The sequence below is a fragment of the Chionomys nivalis genome, chromosome 4 (assembly GCF_950005125.1).
Source record: "Chionomys nivalis chromosome 4, mChiNiv1.1, whole genome shotgun sequence".
Classification (NCBI taxonomy): Eukaryota; Metazoa; Chordata; class Mammalia; order Rodentia; family Cricetidae; genus Chionomys; species Chionomys nivalis.
The window spans coordinates 119,247,847-119,271,655 of NC_080089.1; the positions used below are offsets into that span (position 1 = coordinate 119,247,847).

The 23,809-nt window shown below is 43.8% G+C and overlaps 1 protein-coding gene across 2 annotated transcripts in view; it reads left to right on the forward strand.

Moving 5' to 3' along the window:
- Nucleotides 1-23,809, forward strand: part of Lars2 (leucyl-tRNA synthetase 2, mitochondrial) — a 97,422-nt gene that overhangs the window by 1,402 nt on the left and 72,211 nt on the right. For both annotated transcript variants that reach the window (XM_057767147.1, XM_057767146.1), the window contains exons 2-3: nucleotides 2,920-3,171; nucleotides 9,319-9,447. In XM_057767147.1, the coding sequence (XP_057623130.1) occupies nucleotides 2,938-3,171; nucleotides 9,319-9,447 (363 nt within the window). In that variant the 5' untranslated portion in view covers nucleotides 2,920-2,937. The remainder of the gene's footprint in view (nucleotides 1-2,919; nucleotides 3,172-9,318; nucleotides 9,448-23,809) is intronic.

Below are 23,809 nucleotides of genomic sequence, written 5' to 3' on the forward strand. Positions count from 1 at the left end.
TGGATAAGAAATTGAGGGTGATCTCGGGCCTATGCGTAAGTGTGCGGGCTTTATAGTTTGCATAGCTGGAGATGGAACCAGTGGCCTCAAATGTTACCAAAGAATTACTTTACCACTACGCTGTATCCCCGCATTTACCGTATTTATTTGTTTTACTTTGTTTTTGGTGCTGGGGATTGAACCCAAGGATATGCTGAACATCTGTTTTATATGTCTAACCCTTGGATTTTCTTAACAAATTTGTTTTGCTTAACATTTATTTTTAATTATGTGTCTGTGCATGTATGTATGTGCACATGAGTGTGGATTCTTATGGAGGCCAGAGGCTTCAGATCTCCCTGAAGCTGGAGTCATAGGCAGTTATGAGCCACCCACTGTGGGTGATGGAACCAAACTAGGATCCTAGCAAGAGCAGTACATTCTCTTACCTGCTGGGCAATCTCTCCTACCCCTTGTTTGTTTAAAGGCAGGGTCTCATCACGTAACCCAAGCTAGGAGTTCAAGGTCATCCTTGTCTTCCATGCTAGTTCAAGGTCAACCTGAGCAATACAAAACCCTGTCTCAAATTCCCACTTCCCCCTAAGACACTGGGATTTATGCCAGTTTGTGGTTTGAGGTGGAGCTCTAATTTAAATTTTTCTCAAATACATTGAATAATCAATCATTTTCAGAGTCAGCTGTGGTGGCACACATGTAATCCCAGCACTGAGGAGGCTGAGGCAGAAGAATAGAGATTTGGAGGACAGGCTGTATAGAGTGAGATCCTGTTATTTTTATTTTTTTGCATATACATATGTACATACACACGTGCACACATATAGAGTCCAGAGGTCAATGTTAGGGTTTTAAAATTTTAATTTAATTAACCTTATGTGTATTATTTTATTAATGTGTATATGTGTGTGCATGAGTTTATATATCTTTATGATATGTGTGTAGGAACCCTTGAAAGTCAGAAAAGACATTGGATCCCTTTAACTGGAGTTGTAGATGGTTGTGAGCTACCTGTCAGTGCTCTGTAGGATCTGTAGGAGCTCCTATACAACAAGCCATCTCTCCAGCCCCCAGTGTTAGGCATCTTTTATCTCTCTCTCTCTCTCTACATTAGTTTTTCAATAGGGTCTCTCACTAAATCTGGAGCTCAGTGATCGACTAACCTGGCTGGTCAGCAGGCTCTGGAGGTCCCCCCATTTCCATAGTCCCCAACCCCCAGTGCTGGGATACAAACGTGTGTTGTCATGCCTGTAGGAATTTTTACATGGGTGCTGGGTTTCTGAATTTAGGTCCTCATGGTGATGCAGCAAGCACTGTACCCACCGAGCCACCCACGCCACAGAGACAGTTCCCTATTACTTTCTAATCTGCATGCAATGTTTTCTTTATGAACTTTTTTAGCTGCATTTATTTATTTATTTGTGGGCATATGTGCTATGGATTCTCTTCTCCACCATATGAGTCCCTTTGTAAAGCCTGTAGTAACCCTCCTGGCAAAGTTTGATCCAGTGCCTTCATGTAACAGCCTAAACCCTAGTAGATATGGGAAGGATTTTGAGAGAATCAGGTGATTAACACCAGTTTAGAAAGCCAGCTTTCCATATGTCTCTCTTGTTTTTGAAAGGTCGTTTTACCTCCTTGTTGCTATTATGCAAGAAGGCAGAATGACTACATCCTAAATGTTTGGTGAACTCTCACCTCAGCCCCTTAGAAGTTCTTTATCAAGGCCATTTCTGCCATTCACCTGAGGAGGAAACCAACAAAATATCAGAATTAAAATTTGAACCCCAGGTGGTTATACTGCTGGACCCCCACACGGTGTTTTAGTCCGAAGAGTTCTATGACAATGCTGCTGCGTGTTATGTCACATCTGTGTCTTACCTGCTTCTCCTCTGTATGGTTAGTTATGTCACGTGTTCATCTGTGTCTTACCTGCTTCTCCTCTGTATGGTTAGTTATGTCACGTGTTCATCTGTGTCTTACCTGCTTCTCCTCTGTATGGTTAGTTATGTCACGTGTTCATCTGTGTCTTACCTGCTTCTCCTCTGTATAGTTAGTTATGTCACGTGTTCATCTGTGTCTTACCTGCTTCTCCTCTGTATAGTTAGTTATGTCACGTGTTTCATCTGTGTCTTACCTGCTTCTCCTCTGTATGGTTAATTGTTATGTTGTCACGTGTTTATCTGTGTCTTTCGTGCTTCTCCCCTGTATAGTTAGTTGCTGTGAAAGAAGGCACTTTGTCTTATGTTTTTGATTGTTAGGGATGGATCCCAGGGCTTCACACATGCTAAGCATGTACTCTGTCTTTTCAGCCTGGGACTCCTTGTTGCTGTATCTGTAGTGCTTGGAACAGTGTGTGGACCTAATATAATGAAAAATGTTAACTTAGTTAAGAATTTTTGGGAGACCTGTGTTCAGATCTCTTCTCTTATTTGAGCTCAAGGCTAAGACAAGGTGTTCTTAGAATTCTTGGGTTTAGACAACAGCAGTTGATAGACTCTGGCGGGAGGAGCTCCCTCTCCTCCCATGCTGACAGCAAGTTCTGTAGCAACTTGTCTTTGTGATGGACTTCCTCTGTTTCTGTGAGTGTTTTGTATCTTTGGTATTTGGAGCATGGATTGCTTTTATGTTTTCTAATAAGAAGTTTGTGTCTAATTCAAGAGAACTTCTAAAATGTTCTGCTAGGAAGTTGTATACGGAGAGACCTGAATAATCACACATAAACTATATTAATTAAAGTGTTGCTTGTCCTATTAGCTCAGGCTTCTTATTAACTAACTCTTACATCTTTAACCCATTACTATTATTTTGTATTTTACCATGAAGCTCGTGGTTTACCAGTAAGGTTCCGGGGCGTCTGTCTCCTTCTGCAGCTACATGGGCATCTCTTTGACTCTGCCTTCTTTTCTTTGCCCTCTTTTCTAGGGTCTTCCCTCCTGGAGAATGGCATCAGCTTGTCAGAGGCTGAGTTTTTATGCCTCTCTTCTGAAAAGGCAGCTCATTTGTGGGCCACCTGTCATCCTGTGGGAAAGAAGAATAACTCCAGGGTATGCCAGAAGTATTTACAGTGCCACAGGGAAGTGGACGAAGGAGTACACCCTGCAGACAAGGAAGGATGTTGAGAAGTGGTGGCATCAACATATAAAGGAGCAGGCATCCAGGATCTCAAAAGAAGACGTGAGTGTGCCGGGAGGGCAGATACACAGCTGCTTCCCTTGTTGGTGTTGCCAGTTGAGGGAGGAAGAGTTTGTTGTGGTTTACAGTTTGAGGGAGTAAAGTCCATCATGGCACAACAGGGCAGGCATGGCAGTCTCGCCGGTCACATTGCATCTGTGTGTTAGGAAGCAAAGAATAGACTGGAAGGGGGACTGGGCTATAGAACCTCAAGGCTCACCTCTACTGACCCACTTCCTCCAGAAAGGCTCTATCTCCTAATGCTTCCACAACTTTCCCAAATGGCACCACCAGCTGGGGGACAAGTGTGCAGACACATGGTCCTGCGGAGGACATTGCACATTTAAGCCTTATCAGTAGAGGAACGAAGGACTTGACTCTGGGCTCACACTATTTGGTTTAGGGTAAGTTACTAAGGGTGTGACGTTAAGCCACATTATTGAGTCTTTCTGTGCTTTCGTTTTTCTTATCTGAAGTGGAGGGTGATAATAGCACCCCCCTGGCTCCCAGGAGGATTGTTGAGAGGAGTGAAGGAGGAGATCAAGGTTAAGGCACAAAATCCTTTCCAGTGTGGTGGTTGTGTCCGTGTTAGTATTGTACATGGTTGTGTGACAGGCAGCCCCATAGTAGATATTCTGGGATGCTTTGATTGGGGGACACTGAACAAAACAGAAGTATTAGCAGGTGCTGGGTCCTTTTTGGTTTTGTGTTAGGATGGCACCCATGGATCTAACAGGTCATATGTGAAATTACAGGAGAGGCCTGTGACTGTCAGGAGGTTACATGAGGTGAGAAGTATCAGCCCCTTTCTGCTCCAGACTTGGCCTACAGCCTGCTCTGTCACTTGAGCGTCATGGCCATGGGAGGGAGGCCAGCCTGCTCTTTGCTGTGATCTGAAGTTGGGTCCAGCCCTGCCGCATCTCGGTGGATCCATGGACCTTGGCTTCTGGTCCCAGGCCTCTGCCCAAATCAATTGTATCGTGCGTTTAGGTGTCATTAATGTCTCTGGGATGTCCTATGTCTCCTGCTGTACTTAGACCAGAGAAAATACTAGAAGACTGTTTTATGGATGCCCTATGTCTCCTGCTGTACTTAGACCAGAGAAAATACTAGAAGACTGTTTTATGGATGCCCTATGTCTCCTGCTGTACTTAGACCAGAGAAAATACTAGAAGACTGTTTTATTTATATCTTGACTATCCCTTTGTAATAGTAGCAACCTAACAGTAGAGGTGTTCATGGAATTATTTAGGTGGGGCCAGGGACAAAAAGCTGGGTTGTCCTTGCAGCTGACACTGTATTGGGCTTGCCTTTTCTGTCTCGTGGCTCTCTCTGGACGCACACTCATTCCTTCTGTGAGGCTGGGAGCTGTTCATATCCAACTGGAGAGTGGTTTTGACATTGCTTGGACAGATCTGGAGTTAAGAGAGATATAGTATATAACAAATGACATGAACACTAGAAAGGAAAATTGAGTAATTTACAATGAAAACTTGGCTATTCCCCTAAGCCCCACGATTCTTGGCTCCTCGCGTTGTTAATCTTACAAGTTTGTTTTGAAAATCAAATGAGAAAATGTGGCTGGACATTTCCTAAGCTGAAGACTTCTAAACTGAAGTGTTATATAAATAAATAAATAACATAGCAGAGAAAATCGTGTGCTATTTTACCAGCGACTGAGAAGCTGACTGAACACCGCTATATATGAAGCTTTAGCATTCACCTCACATTGGTATTGCATACATTTGAAATCCACCCAAGTGAGCGTTTAGAAGCCAGGTGTCTTGCCATCATCATCAAGCCACCATTAAAAAGCAAAACAAAGCCAGGTGTTGGTGGCGCATGCCTTTAATCCTAGCATTTGGGAGGCAGAGGCCGGCGGATCTCTGAGTTCAAGGCCAGCCCCATCTACAGAGCAAGTGACAGGACTGACTCCAAATCTACATAGAGAAAAACCCTGAAAAACAAAAACAAAAGAACCCCAAAAGGACCAACTTCCGTTTAGTGAGCATTTTACCATGTACCACTTCTATTGGTTGAGTTTCTTAATATTAGAACAGCCTTGAGAGTGAGCATTGCCTTTACCTGTGGGGTTAAAACACTGAAGCCCAGGTAATGTGCCAAGCTGGGATCCGCTCAACCCCCTGAGAGCCTTGCTGTCCGGAAACTCTGAATCAGTCATCAGTGGAGAATAGACTGAGCCCAGGAAGCCTGGGGATTTTGTCTGAGGCCTCACATCTCATGGCAAAGTGAGGGTGGGAACTGGAGGCCTTGCATGCCAGTGGGGGCTCTGTTACAGCTTTAGAGTACTGGCCCCAGAGAGGCAGAAGTCATTTCTAATCGCAGTCTGATGGAACTATGGGACCAGCTTTTAGAAGCCATCCTCTTCCCACTGCCGGCATTCGTACTTTCTCTAAAAGGCTTGAATTTCTGCACTTTTATGTAATTATGAAAATTTCCCTTTCAGTCAGATTCCTACTCAATTATAACACACATTCCTGTCATTTCTCCCCTCTTTTCCACCTCCAGATGATAGAACTCATTTCATTGTCACAGAGGAAAATGACTTAATTCACAGAGAAAAGCACAAGGCAGGGACAGGCAGTAGGCTGAATATATTTTCTGCAAAAACAAAAATGTTCACGAGGATCAAGGCTCGGTAGCATTGCTTTTCTGTTTATCTCTTAAGAACTCAGGTTTGGAGTTCATCTTAGCTAGTCTATGATGAAGTATTTGATGTCATTAATTTAATCTTCATTGAACAAGCATACGATAAAGGAGAGGCTAGTGAAGAAGCTGTATGTAGAAAATGTTTGAGCAAGGTTGATAATTAATATGATGTAATAAATAGTATAAGAAGATATGGTGATTATAACAAAATAAAATTGCTTTACATAATAACTTGAAAGTCAGAAACTAGAAATAGGCCAGGTGTGGCACCGGCCTGTAGTCCTAGCACTCAAGAAGCCTGGGCTGCAAAACAAGACCCTGTCCCAGAAAGCAAAAAGCCCTACAAATAATTTATGTCAAAGATTTAGTTACTTTTCTAACTCGTATGGAGTGTGATTACCGTCTTTTCCTGTAGTAATCAAGATTCCAAAGAAAAGCCATGGGGGTCTAACCCATTGCCGGTAGGAGAAAGGGTTCAGTAAAGGAAACAGTTTTATTTTTGCACTTTAGAAATTGGGGTGTTTCACCTTTCATAAGAACTTGTTTACAAGGGGAAAGGATTTTCTGTCGCTCACCTTTTCTTCTCTCCAGTGCCAAGGGTGAAGCCATCACCTTGTGCAGGCTGGACAAACACTGTGTCAAGGAACTAAACCACTGGGCCGGCCTAGTCTTAAAAACAGCGAGGTCCCTGAGTGTACACCAGCCCGACCCGGGGACTCCTCATCCGACTGAGATCTTCTATTCCCTGCCTCCGCTCTGCTTATTTAAATCATTATTCTTCCAGCAGTACAGAGGATGCTTTAGTTTTGTACTCTCCAGATTCTGATAAAAACTTTAAAAAGTGTTTCTTTCTCTTGGTGGTGTTGCTTACTTACTTGCCCTTTTTCATTTCTAGAGGATAGACAGGACAGAAAAAAGTTGTGCTTTAGTGGTTTTCTTTTTGGAGGGGCAGTGGTTAGCTGTTGTTTGTGGTTTTGCTAAGGATTTAAAACCTTTGCTGGTGGCTGGAGAGATGGCTCAGAGGAATAGAGCACTGGCTGCTCTTCCAGAGGTCCTGAGTTCAATTCCCAGCAACCACATGGTGGCTCACAACCATCTGTAATGAGGTCTGGTGTCCTCTTCTGTACTGCAGGATTCATGAAGGAAGAAACCTATATACATAATAAATAAAAATCTTTAAAAAAAAATAAAAAAATAAAACCTTTGCAGAAGTTTAAAAACTTGGCAAGAAACTGGACACGACATGGTGATGTTCACCTGTAATCCCAGTACTCTGGAGGCAGAGGCAGGAGGATTGTTGCTACTTTGAGGCCAAACTGTGCTACATAGCAAAATTCTGCATCCCCCTCAACCAACCAAGCAACCAACCAGCCAACCAACTAATCAATCAAACAAACAAAACACCCACTTTGCTGCTTCCCTGATTCAAGTTGTGTATTAGTTATTTTTGTTGCTGTGATCAAATATCAGGCAGAAACAAGGGAAGGAAGGGTTCATTTTGTCTCACAGTTTTGGAGCATACAGTCTTGGGGGGGAAGGCAGCTGGTCACATGGTATCTATAATAAGCAAGCTATACTATTCGCTGCTGCTCATCTTCCTGTCTTTTTCAGTTCACAGACCTGAGCCCATGGAACAGTACTAATCACAGTTAGGCTGGGTCCTCAGTTAACCTCTGTTGACTAACGTGCCCTGACTTTGCTAGAACCTGTCAGGTTAATCGTTGTTTGTTTGTTGGAGAGAGGTGTTCTCAGAGTAGCTCCGGCTGTCCTGGAACTCACTCTGTAGACCAAACTGGCCTCGAACTTACAGAGATTTACTTGTCTTTGCCCCCCTGCCCAGTGCTAGGATTAAAGGCCACCCCTGCTCAGCAACAATTGGTATCATCAACAGTTACAAGTTGGTGCTGTCCATCATCAGTCATGCAAATATTAGCCAACAGTGTCTAAAACATCACCTTCCACACACACACAGGAAGGGCTGTGAATTTCTGTCTGTGTTTATATTCATTGCTTTGAGAGAAGTAAAGTCTTGATGCTTCCTAAAGCTCAAGGAAGAAGACACCAAAAAGAGAGAGCCAGAAGGCCGAAATTACAGTAGTGTGACGGTAGATGGCCCATCCTCATTGACCACCAGCTGCAGTTACCTGTCACTTTTCCAGATGCCCCATGGCAGAATTTGAGGCTTGGTTACCTGGACAGGATTTGTAAAGTCTGCTGGGGGACGGCTGTGTGTTTATAAGAAGGTGCTTCCCCAAGGCCAGCAAGCATTCATTTAAGAGTTAGTTATTGCTGTCCTGATGGGAGGCAGGGTGGTGAGTATAGAGATGACACAAATCCTTGCGGTTATGCATGAACTGCAGTGATGTCATCCTTGCGGTTATGCATGAACTGCAGCGATGCAGCTCTCACCTACTATGTATGAGGTCCCAGGTCTATGCTCAGCACTGCAGAATTTTCCACAAGCCCCCATAGTACCAGGTCTCCCATAAGTAACCAGCTCCGTGACTAGACCCGTTCTGTTGGGATCTTGTTCTCTGACGTACACAAACTCTTGACAGCATTTGCCATTCTACCAGTGGAAGGTTGAGGGTGCCCAGAGGCAGTGACTTCATTACCCTGTCCTGTCTTCATTCTAGCCAGATGTGTAGATTTCCTGTGTTTTTCATGCCACAGCTGTTGGAAGCTGGAGAATCATATACCCTGATCTGTGTTTGTCCTATTTATCACCTCTGGGAAACAACCAGTGGTGTTCCTTTCGTGGTTGATTTCATCATGGTTTTCCACTTTAGCCTTTTCTGTTGAAAGAGAAAGTCACAGCGCACAGGAGAGACTTCAGGACCCATCTGATGCCTGGTGGCCTTGTTGTCAACAGAGGATCTCAGGTGGATGCAGTCGAGGGGAGCTGGGGAAGAAACTCTGGCTGTGGAGATCTCTTTGTACTTCAGCCTCTTCTACTTAAGTAATGCGGATCTCTGTGTTAGAGGCTCGTTCGAAAAAATAGTCCTTTAAAACGTAGCTAGAAACCGCTTTAGGAGAGTTGCTTTGGAAGAGGGAGAAGAATTGAAGATATCAAGGCTGATGAGCACTTACACATTTGAATTATTGTGGACGCTCTTTAGCTTAAACCAGGACCTTTGGATTTTGGAGGTTTTAACTTTTTTGTCAATTTACATAATAAGAACATTTTTTTTTTCTTTTTCCTTTAGTTTTTTTGTTTCTCTGTGTGTAGCCTTGACTGTCCTGGAACTCGCTCTGTAGACCAGGCTGGCCTTGAACTCACAGAGATCTGCCTGCCTCTGCCTCCCAAGTGCTGAGATTAAAGGTGTGTGCCACCACTGCCTGGCAGGTTGTTTTTCTCTAAGGAAGCTTTTAAAATGTTAAATTATTACCTTGAGTAAAGTGCCAAAATGTCAGTGTATGCAGAGCTCCCAGAAAATATGTAACAAACACTCTGTGTCATCCTTTGTCATTCTTTCCTAGAAAGCAAAGCCCAAATTCTACGTGCTCTCCATGTTCCCCTACCCTTCTGGCAAGCTGCACATGGGCCATGTACGAGTCTACACCCTCAGTGACACCGTTGCACGGTTCCAGAAAATGAGAGGCATGCAGGTAAGGACAAGTGCCCGCCTGGCTTCAGACAGGAGTGTGGTTATATGTGTTTAGGATAATGCAGAGAGCCAAGTTCATTCTTCTCTAATGAAGTGTGAACACGATCGGCTCAGTTTCCTTATGTGCAGAGAAGCCTTGTAATAAAGCATCTGGGTAAACTGGGAGCAGGTGGACATTATGCTGGGGTGAACACTGGGTGAACTGGGAGCAGGTGGGGTTATGCTGGGGTGAACACTGGTTAGGCTTGGGGGAAGCTAGAACAGGTGTGGGTCGCTCCCCTATAAACAGTCACTGTACAGGGTGGTGAAGCCAGTGGTACAGAGATGGTAAGTCAACTTTGAACCTCTATAGCAAATACCCGAGATGGTTATCAAGAAAAAAAGGAGGCTTGTTATGGCTCCTGGTCTTACAAATACAGTGCATGATTAGAGGGACCAGTGCATTGAGGCCTCTGCTGAGGGTATTGTGTAGCCACAGTGAGGATTCATCAGAGCACAGCTGCTAACCATGGCTAGGAAGCAGTAGAGAAGGGTTGGGCTCCCAGGATTTTCCTCAAGGGCATAATCCCCAGTGATCCAGAAACCTCACATTGGACCCTGCCTCTTTTGGTGACTGCTACAGGAAATAAACCCAGAGCTTCACACACACCAGGCAAATGTCCTACCACTGAGCCAAATCCTTAATTCCTTGTCCTAATTTTATTTTGAGACAGAGTTTGTCTAAGTTGCTCAGCCTGACCTTGAATTTAGGATCCTTCTGCCTCAGCTTCTGAAGTAGCTGGGAGGCTTGTGCCACCAGGCCCAGCTAGTCCCTACCTCTTGAAGATCCCACCATTGTTCATGACCCTGAGGGCAAGGCCTTTAACACATTGGCCTTGGGTAAAACTGTGTGGTGATAAACCTTTGTCATCCCTGCACTTGGAAGGTTGAGGAGTTCAAGGCCAACCTTGGCTACATTGTGGTTTTGGACATCACAAGAGTTTTTTTGTTTGTTTGTTTGTTTGTCTGTTAGTTTTTCTTCCCTTGTTATTGGACGTTTTCTATATTCCCTGATGAAAACATTTATTTTATAGTGGAAAAATGAAATTTTATAAGAAAAAAGTACTGGGGGAACAGTAACTATGGGGAGTGGTGTAGAGTCCCCAAACATCTTATTTTATTACATTTATGTATGGTAGGGGGCACATGCCTGCCCCAGTCCATTTTATTCCACTATGTGGGTACTGGGGATCAAGTTCAGGGTTGGTGGCAAGAATCTTTATTTTGCTGAGCCAAGTCACTGGCCCAAAGAGGAACCACCTGATAATGGTCTTGAAAGATAAATGGAACTTAAAAGAAAAAAGAGGATATGCCTTTTCCTTGGCTGATGTTGGTCAGTTCCAGTATAGTTAGCTTTTCTTCTTCTATTTAAAGATGTATTATTTTTTTTTAAATTATGTGTATGTTGGTGTATGCATATGAGTGTTGGCAGAGGTTTCTGTCCCATCCAGTCCTGCAGTCATTCAGTCCCAAAGAATCACACAGAGGTCTATATTAATTATAAACTGGCTGGCCTATAGCTCAGGCTTCTTATTAACTCTTATAACTTATATTAGCCCATAATTCTTGTCTGTGTTAGCAGTGTGGCTTGGTACCTTTTATCAGAATGGCATTCTCATGCCTCTGGATGAAGCCTGAAGACTCAGCTTTTCCACTTCCGAGAATTCTCTTTTTCTCTTTGCCCACCTCTACTTCCTACACAGAGGCTTACATTAATTATATACTGGTTGACCTATTAGCTCAGGCTTCTAATTAACTAATTCTTTTTTTTTTTTTTTTTTGGTTTTTCGAGACAGGGTTTCTCTGTAGCTTTGGTGCCTGTCCCGGAACTAGCTCTTGTAGACCAGGCTGGCCTCAAACTCCCAGAGATCCGCCTGCCTCTGCCTCCCAAGTGCTGGGATTAAAGGCGTGCGCCACCACTGCCTGGCTAATTAACTAATTCTTACATCTTAAATTAGCCCATTATTCTTGTCTATGTACCTTTTATCAGCGAGGCATTCTCATCTTGCTTCCTCTGTGTCTGGGTTATGCCTGCAGACTCAGCCTTTTCTCTTCCCAGAATTCTCCTGTTCTCTTCATCCACCTCTACTTCCTGCCTGGTCACCCTGCCTCTACTTCCTGCATGGCTACTGGCCAATCAGCATTTTATTTAAACAATACAAGACCATTGTCCCGCAGCATGTGAGTGTGAGTACAGGTGATTAAAGCAGTCAGAGGCATCAGATCTCCTGGATCTGGAGTTATAGATGTGGGTGCTGAGAACTGAACTCAGACCCTCTGCAAGACTAGCAAGTGCTCTCAATTACTAACCGCTGGTGATTAGCTTTAGTTAACTTGACACAACCTAGAATCACTGGGGAGGGAATCTCAACAAGTGATTGACTATATCAGGTTGACCTGTGGACGTGTCTGTGGGGGACTGTCTTAGTTGTATGAATTGAGGTGGAGGACCTGCCCACTACTGTTGACAGGGGATCCTGGACTGTATAAGAGTAGGAAAAGAGAGATGAGCACAAAATATGTTTTGTTTGCTACGGGGTCTCACATAACCCAGCTGACTTTGTGCTTGCTAGGTAATCAAGGATGGTCTTGACTTCCTGATCTTCTGTCTCTACTTCCTGAGTCCTAGGGTCGCAGGGGTGTACCACTGTTCCTGGCACCAAACTGGGACTTTTCTGCGTGAGAACCAGTTGTTAAATTTACTGGTACACCACTGGCCATTGCTTTTATTAACCTATTCGGCCCTATGCAGGTGGCATCTTGCACTTTCTAGGCCTTGAGGAAGCTTAAGTATATCTCTTGAGACAATTGGTTAGAAATTTTTTTTGACAGAAGTTCATAAGAATGAGGTCATGTTTTCATGTGTCATCACTTGAGAATTAATAGGTTTATATTGCTGAACTCAGGGGTTCCATTGAAATTTAAAGTTACCACAATATTTGTCATCCTGTGTAGCACAAATTCTAATTGGTCTTAATAATAAAAACCAGGAGTCAGATATTGGAATAAATGCTGAAAGACCAGAGCAGAGCAGCCAGCCACTAGTTCTTACCTCTACCGAATCCTCAGATTGAAAGGGTGATCCTATCTCTAGGAATCCTCAGACTGAATGCCCCCAGCTCCTGTCACCTCCCGCCTTATATTTCTCTCTCTGCCCAGCCATATTACTCCTGTCTCCACCTCCTTAGTGCTGGAATTAAATGCGTGTTATCAAAGGTGTGAGCTCTGCTTCTCTTTTAGACTGAATCTTGTGAAGCCCAGCGTGGCCTTGAACTGTCAGAGATCTGTCTGCCTCTGTCTCTGGAGTACTGGGATTAAAGGTGTATGCCACCACTGTCTGATTTCCATGACTGACTAATGTGGCTGGCTCCATAAATAAAACAAGCTTTATTTGATACAGCACAAATAAATATCACCACATTCCTGGTTTAGGGAAGATATCTTTCTTAGACATTGTTTTACAGTATTTCTTAAAAAGAGGCAGGACAGAGGTTAGAAAGATGGTCAGTACTTCAGAGCACTGACTGTTCTTGCTGAGTATCTGAGTTCAGTTCTCAGAACTCTTGCCACTCACTGTAGCTCCAGTTCTAGGATATCTGATACTTCTGGCCTGCGCTGGTTCCTGCACCAGATGGTGTACATATATATTCACACATACACATACATATAAATAAAAATAAAATTTTGAATCTTAAAGAAAAATAAAAAAAGCCAGTAGAATTAATTGGTTCTTTGCCTAAAGTACAATGTTTTTTAAATCCCCATTTCATCCCTAATGATAGAACCCAGAACCTTGCACATGCTTGGAATGCATGCTATCACTGTGCTGTAGCTCTGGACTCCCTTAAAGTGGAATTCCGTAACTAACTTTGACTACGTTTGTCCTTTTAAAAATTAATCCAGTGCATGCAGGCTGCAGGCACATTCCTAAGCTGGAACAGTTAAGCAAAAGCATATTATTGGTGACAGAATGTCGAGAAGCCTGTCAGCAGATAGGTAAGTGAGGAATAGGTAAATGAAGGTAAGTGAAGGGATAGGTAAGTAAGGAATGTATGAAGCCAGTTGTCTTGGTAGAATGTGACATTAACAAAGATGCACATGAGGAATGAGGAATCAGGACCCTTTAGGCAGAGAGAGACAGGGAAGGAGGGAGGGAGGGGAGAGAAGAGGAGGGAAGAAAGGGAGAGACACTGAGACTGACTAATTTCTCCTCCGGTTTCTATGAGGTCAGGTTAGGCGGTGCAGTATGCCACGTGTCTGGTACTCAATACATCCCTTAAGAAGTGATAGCTGTAATTATGATTTATACTGACTGATTTGCTCTGAGCCGCTAAGAAAAGTGATTCAGCTCCATTTAATCAAGGAGTCCCTACAGTGTTCTGCCAGGAACAGGCTGCAGGAGCTGCTCCAGTGAAGCTGCTGTTACCAGTGATTCCTTCTGTTTGCCCACTGCTGAGTCTGGGCCTTGGGTTTGAAATTGTTACTTGTTATTACAGTAAATGTCAGTGTATTAGTCAGGGTTCTTCAGAGGAACAGCACAGAACTGATTGAATAAATTTATGCATGTGTATATATGTACTCATACACACACACTCATTGCACCATGAGCTGGTCACCTTCCCATGCCTGGGTGAAAGGCACTGCAATGCGGCTCAGGGTTGTTACAGCCCAGGGTGTGAGGACTCAGGTGCATCATCCTTAGAAAACCGTGATTCCCTTGATTGGGAAGCTATTACTTAGACCCAGATTTCAAGTCTTGACATTTTTCCTGTACTAGATAGCAGGACAGTCTTCTTGTATCTATGCCAGTGATCAGCTAGCCTGTATGACTCTCTGATTGTAATCCTAATCCGGGACTCTTAAACTGTAACCTGCATACTACCTATAAATAAGTTTAAGTTGAAAGTTATTCTGCTTTTCAGTTTTCTTTTTATAATAACTTAAAGATGTTTTCCTTTGTTTTATTTTATACGTATGGGTATTTTGCCTGCGTGTATGTCTGTGCACCAAGTGTTTCCTGGTGCCCAGGGATACCAGAAGAGGGTGACAGATCCTCTGGGACTAGATTATGGATGGTTATTTGCCCCCAGGTGGGTGCTAATAGCCAAACCTAGGTTCTCTGAAAGAGTGGCTGTGCACTTAACCACTGAGTCATCTCTCCAGCCCCTTTATAATGATATTCTTTTTTTTTTTTCTTTTGGTTTTTCGAGACAGGGTTTCTCTGTGGTTTTGGAGCCTGTCCTGGAACTAGCTCTTGTAGACCAGGCTGGTCTCGAACTCACAGAGATCCTCCTGCCTCTGCCTCCCAAGTGCTGGGATTAAAGGCGTGCGCCACCACCGCCCGGCTATAATGATATTCTTTTCTGACCTGCTAGCCTAAGCCTTCTGCATCCACAGTCCTTAATGATGTACATAGTTTTTGTTTTTGTTTTTATAGTGAATATCTTTGTTCTCATCTTTGTGTTTTTTCACCCAGGTGTCTCCTTAGAGTACTTCTCATCCTCCCCTGTTCTAAGTCCTTATTCTTCAAGGTCCACTTCATTTCCCTTTTACTGTAGACTGTCCTTCAATTCTGTAGCTCATGTTTAGCAACACTTACAAGTAGAACCATAGACCACCCTGACTAAGCTCACAGTTTCTTTGTGTTGCTGTCATCTGCCCAATACTATTTTAACTTCTTGGGGACAAAGAGGGACCCCGTAACTCCCTTTGTTAGTAGCATTTCAACTGCAGGACTCAGGCATGCGTGCTCTGTAAACTCTTTGTAATGGCAGTCTTCTCTTGAGTTTGCTAGGGGTGGAGGTAGGACTGGGAGTGTCAACATTTCGAGAAAGCAGTCTAGATATCTGGACCAAGTTTCACTCATGATGGATGGTGGCATGTCTGCTGAGCCAAACGGATATGGATGTCTAGGTTTGAGACTGTGTCACACTGACGTGAGAAGAGGACTTGAACAGCCGACCTTTGCCACAGACATGTGTAGACTGAATGGGTGCTGTGCCAGCGAGTGAGCAGTGATGAGCAAGAAAACCCTTCACACATGTAATGATGAGCAAGAAAACCCTTCACACTTGTAATGATGAATAAGAAAACCCTTCATACGTGTAGTGTACCAGTGTGTTCTGCACACTCCAGAAATTCCAGAACTTAGAGGGGGAGGCAAGAGGGTCAGGAAAGCAAAGCCAGCCCAAATTGTGTGAGGCTGTCTCAGAAGACCAACAAACAAAAAAGTGTAATGCAATTTTGAGTGTAACCCAATTTTAGTGGCCACAATAAAGCATTCCCAAGACTTGCATGTTTACTCCAGGGCCATTTAAAGCCAGAATTAAATTCTTCTTTTTCTGCAGACAGAAAAGACTGTGCTGCCAGTTGGTTGGTTGCTCCTTAAACTCCAAGGATGCCTGATGACATACTTAAAGCCTAGCTCCATATGGTGCTTTTGTTGTGTTTTCATATACTATATGCACAGATGGTTGGAAAATAAATTTTCTGCCTCCCACCTCAGCTGGTGTCCCCAGCACCTTCTGGTCCAAGAGCAGGGTGATGGAAGCATCAGAGTACTCATTCCCCTTACTGTGCTAGGCAGAAAACCCAAGTGTAGGAAGAAGGTGGGGCTCAGTGTCTAATAGCTGTGTAATTGCTGTGCACTCACCCACAAAGGCCACGTGCCAGGGACCTTATCAGCAAGCAAGTGGTTGTGGATATTTCTTCAGTTTTCAGGTAGTTGATGAATGTCTGTGATGTGGCCAGAGTGTATGGTGTGGCGTTTAGTTCCAGACTTTCAAATCTCTGTGGCATCAGGAGGTAGGCAGTGTATTTCCAGACTTACGCTCTCAGGTGTGGTTTGAAGAAGAGAAGGCATGTGGGCCTAGCACCTTGATTGGAAAGCACCCGACTTGCCTGCCAGTCAGGTTCTTCCGCATTCCCACAAGAGGCATCCCCTTTAGGTATAGATGCTACCAGTGTTTTTCTTATTCTGAAGTAGTCACTTGAATTTTAAATCCAATCTGTAATAACGGTTGCTTATTACACTAGCTAAATGAAATTAAACACTGCATTTTTCATTTCTTGGAAATAGAGTCCTGACTCCACTCCAGAGAAACCAAGACACTGAAAATAGCATTCCTTTGTGAAGCAGTAACCATGGTGCCTGCATTCAAAGCTGAATTGGTTTCAAATATAAAGCCTTCTTTTATGAGGGAGGGAGAGAAACTGGCCATTGCTACCGACTGGCTGGCCCTGTTCTGGAGGCATGCTCCTGTCTGTGGTGGAAGGCAGGGGACCAGATTCCTCAGTCTCCTTCCTACCCACCTCTAACCTCCTCTTTGCTGAGCTCACTCTTGATTCCTGCGTGAGAAGGACAAATGACCTCTTATTCCCCATCCTCTTAAAACATTTTAAAATTGTACATAAAATTCCACTTTGCTTCTTTTATAAAAGAAATACAACATAGGTAAGGCTGTAGCCTTGACTCCCTCAGCCTCATGTCCCTTTTTCTGAGTCAGCTTGATTCCAGCCCACCTGCCAACCCTGCAGCATCCAGGTTCTCAGATCTAGAGGACTATACACGAGATGCCAGTCCAGACCTAGCTCCTAGTCCTCACTCTTTCCAACTCTGGTCTGACTTGCAGAGCTCTGACATGCATACAACTGTATCCTGAGCTGGCAATTTCTGGTCTGCCATGATGGTAGCCAGCCTGACTCCTTCTCAGGACCTCACACGGAGTTCTGACCCTCCTTTGAGGACTCATATGGGGAGCCCATCTTCCATGGTAGTAGCTAGCTTTGACTCCTCTTTGCGACTTCCAGAGATGTGTTCCTACACAGTTCCGTCCCTGCTTGATTGTATAAGGATGTGTTTATCAAGCTGTGGGATCACCTACTTGACTGGTCTTTTGTTGTAATTTTTTTTTTTTTTTTTTTTTTTTTTTTTTTTTGGTTTTTCGAGACAGGGTTTCTCTGTGGTTTTGGAGCCTGTCCTGGAACTAGCTCTTGTAGACCAGGCTGGTCTCGAACTCACAGAGATCCGCCTGCCTCTGCCTCCCGAGTGCTGGGATTAAAGGCGTGCGCCACCACCGCCCGGCCTTGTTGTAATTTTTTTAGCTTTGTGATCCAATGATTTTAATCAGGGTTACTTACCAGTAGCTATTACCACTGAAGAAGACCAGTATCTATCTCTGTCTCTGCCATCCACCCCTAGCAAACACTGACTGCTGTAGGGAGGGATGGGGCATTATGAGTCTCCCCTCTTACTGTGGCTGTATTTGAGGCATAGGACTTTGAGGTGGAGAAACCAGGGAATCTTCTCCCTGGCTCTTGCCTCTGTCACTGCCCAGCCCTTGTGGCTCCATTTGGTAAGGTGAGCACATTTGCACACCTACTATCACGTCAGCCTTAGGCCCTACCCACTGCTACCTCTGTCTCAGGGTTTAGGTGGCCATGGTGTTTCTGTCAGGTCTAAGCTAGTGATGCTGTCCTGCCTTTCTGAATTTTGGGGTGGCTGCAGAACTAGATAATGGGGCTGGAGAGATGGCTCAGAGGTTAAGAGCTATTGCCTGCCCTTCCAAAGGTCCTGAGTTCAATTCCCAGCAACCACATGGTGGCTCACAACCATCTGTAATGGGGTCTGGTGCCCTCTTCTGGCCTGCAGGCATACACACAGACAGAGTATTGTGTAGAAGGAGCAGTGGGCCGCTTCCCGCCACCCAGCTTCCGGCTGCCTGGCTAGCTTATGCCCCGAAATAACAACACACAAACTGTATTCATATAAACACTGCCTGGCCCATTATATCTAGCCTCTTCTTGGCTAACTCTCATATCTTGCTTAACCCATTTCTAATAATCTGTGTAGCACCACGAGGTGGTGTCTTACTGGAAAAGATTCAGCATGTCTGACCTGCGTCCATCTTGGGCTGGAGCTTCATCACATCTGCCCTGGAGAGGAGCGGCATGGTGTCTGAGCTCACTTCCCTTCTTCCCAGCATTCTGTTCTGTCTACTCCACCCACCTAAGGGCTGGCCTATCAAATGGGCCAAGGCAGTTTCTTTATTAACCAATGAAATCAACAGATTGACATATGACCTTCTTACATCAGTATTGTATACATAATAAATAAATATAAAAAAAATTGTATAGAACTAGATAGTGTAGTTTTTCAAATTTTAAAATGTACTGAATTCTTCTCCTCCTCCTCTTCCAACTCCTTTCTTCTTTCCTCTTCTTCATTTTTTTCCTTCCAAGACAGGGTTTCTCTGTATAGCCCTTGCTGTCCTGGAACTTACTCTGTTGACTATTGGATGGCCTCAAACTCAGAGATCCACCTGCCTCTGCCTCCTGAGTGCTGGGATTAAAGGCGTGTGCCACCACCGCCTGACTGAAGTGTACTGATTTCTAATTTAAGTAACTGGGACTTCTTGATTCAACCTCCGAATATTTTTACACTCATTATCTTAAAATTACCACTTTTATCTTCTACCACCTTCCTTGATGTCACATTCCCACTGTCTTGAAATTGACATGATGGATATTTAAAAGTATATCTTAAGTAGGTTTAATAAAAATAGATCAAATATCTGGAAAAACAAATCTATAGGAAGCATTCACACCTAAGAAGAGGTTACTTAGGAAATCAAGAATGTTCGTGGTTGGGGGCTGGAGAGATGGCTCAGTGGTTAAGAGCATTGCCTGCTCTTCCAAAGGTCCTGAGTTCAATTCCCGGCCACCACATGGTGGCTCAAAACCATCTGTAATGAGGTCTAGTGCCCTCTTCTGGCCTGCAGACATATATACAGACAGAATATTGTATACATAATAAATAAACAAATAAATAAATTATGTTCACGGTCTGCCAGAGATTGCTTTATTTCAAGAAGAGGCCTTGTTACGTTGCCCAAGTTGTCCTCGAGCTCTTAGTACTTCTTTAGCTTTCCGAGTAGCTGGAGTTATAGCTGTGAAACACCATGCCTAGCTAACCTTGCACTCCTGATCCTCCTGCCTGAGCTTCCTGAATGCTGGAATACAAGTGCATGCCATCTACTAGGACACAGGCTGCTGCCAGAGGGACAGACACTTGGGTGTATTGTAATGAATGAGACATCCTACAGCAAGGGGGTGGTGGGCTTTGCGTGTGACCCCCAGACCTTATGAACAGGGAACTTTCCTGCCTTAAAGAATTCAGCTTGCAGGGACCTTTAGTCCTGTGATCTGGTGGATGGTAGGAGAAGTGCTCCTAACCCTGAGTTATGGGGAAGACTTCCCAGAGTGGGTTAGACATTTGAGTTTGTTAATTTTTGTGAAGAATTTGAAATATTAAGAAAGTTTAAGATTTTCTAACTTTATATTCATAGACAGCTTGGATAACATGTGATCTTAAGAATATCTTCTCATGTTAATTCTATCTGAAAATGAAAATAGAAAGAGATAAGTTTGTTATATAAATGTGGGGTCTATATGTGTCATGTGTGTGAGAGATGTGTGACAGTCTCTTTCTGTATTGACTTTATCTAAAAATTCAGATAGCACCTAACAGAATGTTAATGGGCAGAAACATTGGACCAGTGCCACTGGTGGTTCTGACAAAGACTCCAAGTGATGATTAAGTTCCCTTTTCTGCAGAACAGTTACACAACAGCTACCCTGTTCTCCCCAGGAAGCAACCTAGGAGAATTCAGCGCAGCACAAACAGAACTCAAGTGCAGGCCTGGAAGTATGGAAGAACTCCTGAATAACCCAGAACCAGGTTTTAAGTTCCTGAAAAAGAAAAGGGGGGGGGAAGCAAACACAGGAAGACCGTCTTCTGTGGATAAAGCAGTATTCCTGAGCACCCTGTGTGCCAAGGATGCTTGTTTAATGGGGCTCCTGGCTCCTGGTGACTGAAACCTGACTTAGACCAACTTCAGCAAAAAGGGAGGCTTTGTTTTAACATTTCCTGGAAATCTTGCAGGAGCCTAGGCACTCTGGGTCCTGGACCTGCTTCAGCTCTCATCCTGCTTTCTCAGATGTCACTCTGAAGTTGTTCCACCACTGGGACTCCTTTGAGAAGAATCCCTACCTCTGCAGTAGCCAGTCTAGTTTCAGAAAAACCCAGGGAAGGGTTTTCCAAATCCATGTGTTCTTCTCTTAGAGAAGGGTTTTGAAATTGGCCCTCCACACCAGGATTGTGTGAACCTTAAGAAGAAGCAATTTCTGAGATGGAACACCCCATATTTCATGGAAGGAAATAGACCTCATGTCCCAGCTGGGTTGGGATATGTCTAGTGGGTTCCCAAAGCTGAACAGAATAGATGTACTCAGCAAGTGTTAGGATTTTGTTTTTAGAGATTTGTACACTTCAGGTAGGAGTTAGCTCATAGTAGGCACTAAGGGAAAAGGGCCCATGGTGAAAACTATTCATCTCCCATATATACTACTGTGGGAGTGGGTATTAAGGCAAAAATGGAATATAAGGTTAAAAAAATGAAGCCAGGAGCACCAAAGATACTTGCATCTGGATATGTGATATCCAAGTGGACCGTAGAAGTAACAAATAGGCTCCAAGAAACAAGGCCATTGATAACAGGTTAACTGGGTAGCTTCCAAAAGACCTTTCACCTCTAGGAGATACATGTTAGGTACAGTTGCTTATTACATGTTCTTGCTTTTAATGCAGCTAATTATAATAGTCTGAGATGTAGTAAGGTCGGCTTAGAACATGCCAGCCCAATTTCAGGAAGGAGATCCCACACCTATTGTAGACAAGGCAGTAACTAAGAACACTGCAGCTGCTTCTTGGTGGCTGTGAGAGTGGAGAGTGCTCCAGGTGATTAACAGCACTTGGGACACCCTAAAGGCCAGAGATAGCAACCACAGAGTGACTAACTAATGGCCAGTAGGTAATCAAGATGAAAACCAACAAAGCCAGGGTACTCAGTTAACAGCAGGACACCTACAAATGGGAAGGAAGTGGCCCTAGCCAAATAACGGACAGCTTGCATATCATCATGACTGTGGTGGTATATTATTTGTTTTAATAAATAAAACTTGCCTGGAGGTCAGTGCAAAGCAGCCACACTAGTCGGCCATACCATACAGGCCAGGCAGTGTTTCACACACCTTTGATCCCAGCAGCCACACTCGTTAGCCATAGAGGCTGGGCAGTGATGGTGCACGCCTTTAATCCCAGGCGGATCTCTGTGAGTTTGAGGCCAGCCAGGTCTACAAGAGCTAGTTCCAGGACTGGCTCCAAAGCTACAGAGAAACCCTGTCTTGAAAAACAAAAAACCAAAACAAACAAAACCCAAAACTTGGACAAAGGAATTGGTTCTCCTGTCTTGGAAACTCCATCCTCTCTCAAGAGTTTCTTCTCACTTTTTCTTAAGTTCTTCACTTTTCTATGATAATTCTTAATAAAGCCTGCTTCCATCTTTTACGCTCCCATGAGAATCTGTGTCATTGATCTTCACTGGTGTGAGACAACAAACTCCACGCCACCGTCCCAGGTTGACTTTTAAACTTGAATCATCCAGCATCTAAAAAACAGGTTACACTTTAATGACTGATTGCCTTGAGTCTCGGAGGAGACTTTGAACTTTTTTCTGTTCTTTTTTTTTAGTGGGTTTTTTTTTTTTTTGAGCTATACATTTTCCCCACTCCCCTTCCTTCCTCCCCTCTCCCCTTCTACCCGCTCCCTGAGCCCCCCCACGTTCACAATTTACTCAGGAAACCTTGAGATCTTGTCCTTTTCTTCTTCCTAAGTGGATCCATGTGTGTCTCTCTTAGGGTCCTCTTTGCTGTCTAGGTTCTCTGGGGTTGTGAACTGTAGGCTTGTTATCCTTTGCCTTATATCTAATATCCATTTATTAGTGAGTACATTCTATATTTGTCTTTTTGTGACTGGGTTACCTCACTCAGTATGTTTTTTTCTAGTTCCATCCATTTGCCTGCAAATATCAAGATGTCATTATTTTTTTATCGCTGAGTAGTATTCTATTGTGTAAATGTACCACATTTTCCTTATCTATTCTTCGTTTGAGGGGCATCTAGGTTGTTTCCAAGTTCTGGCTATTATGGATAATGCTGCTTGAACATAATTGAGCACATGTCCTTGTGATATGATTGAGCATCCTTTGGGTATATACCCAAAAGTGGTATTGCTGGGTCTTAAGGGAGATTGATTCCTAATTTTCTGAGAAACCACCATACTAATTTCCAGAGTGGCTGTACAAGTTTGCACTTCCACTAGCAATGGAGAAGTGTTCCCCTTACTCCATATCCTCGCCTGCTGTCATCAGTGTTTTTGATCGTGGCCGTTCTAACGTGTGGGATGGTATCTCTAAGCATCTTAAGTCCTAGGCTGTGAGTTTCCCATCACACTCAGAAACGCTGCATCAGCACTTTTGAATTTTGTAGATGACTATGATATAATGTTAAATGAAAAGGTCAGGTCATGAAATATTATCTATAACAGGTTCTCTTTCCATAGAAACTACATGTTCCTGTATGTGTTTGGATGAGTATTTTGCCTGTGTGTGTCTTTGTACCATGTGCATGCAGTACCCACAGAGGTCAGAAGAGGGCATCAGATGCCCTGGCGTTACAGCAGTTGTGAACTGCTTTCTTTGTAGAAGTGCTTCCCATCTCATCCCCAGCCCTGTTGTGGTTTGTAATGAGCCATCATTCACTCTGGAGTACCTCTCCCTGAGCCAGTGTGGGCAGTGTTCTGGCTTCCCCTAGGCCAAGTTTTCTTCATATGGGAATTGTGTAAGCCTTTATATGAAGCTTTCTGGATATCACTCTTCATATGGGAATTGTGTAAGCCTTTATATGAAGCTTTCCGGATATCACTCTTAATCCTTTACTCCCACCTCACTGTCTAGTTATGAAGACGGTCTCGGGTATTATGGGATGATTGGTAGAGGTTCTACACCTGTACTTGGAACATATTCTTTATTCTTCAATAGACATGTTCTTTGAAGAGATTAGCTTTATCGTTTTTGAAAGTTTGTGAATCCCTGTTAACAGGGCTCTGTTAAAAATGAAAACCAGTGGTAGGCGAAGGGAGGCGGGATCATGACAAGTGTCCCTCCTGAAACTCAGATACCATGTGAAGGCGGGATCATGACAAGTGTCCCTCCTGAAACTCAGATACCATGTGAAGGCGGGATCATGACAAGTGTCCCTCCTGAAACTCAGATACCATGTGAAGGAGGGATCATTACAAGTGTCCCTCTTGAAACTCAGATACCATGTGGAGGCGGGCAGACAAGAGGAAGGTGGCAGAGGAGAAGCTGTCCCTCCCTGGGGAGGCATGACTCCTTTTTATAAACCTGTTTTCATGTCATTTTCTC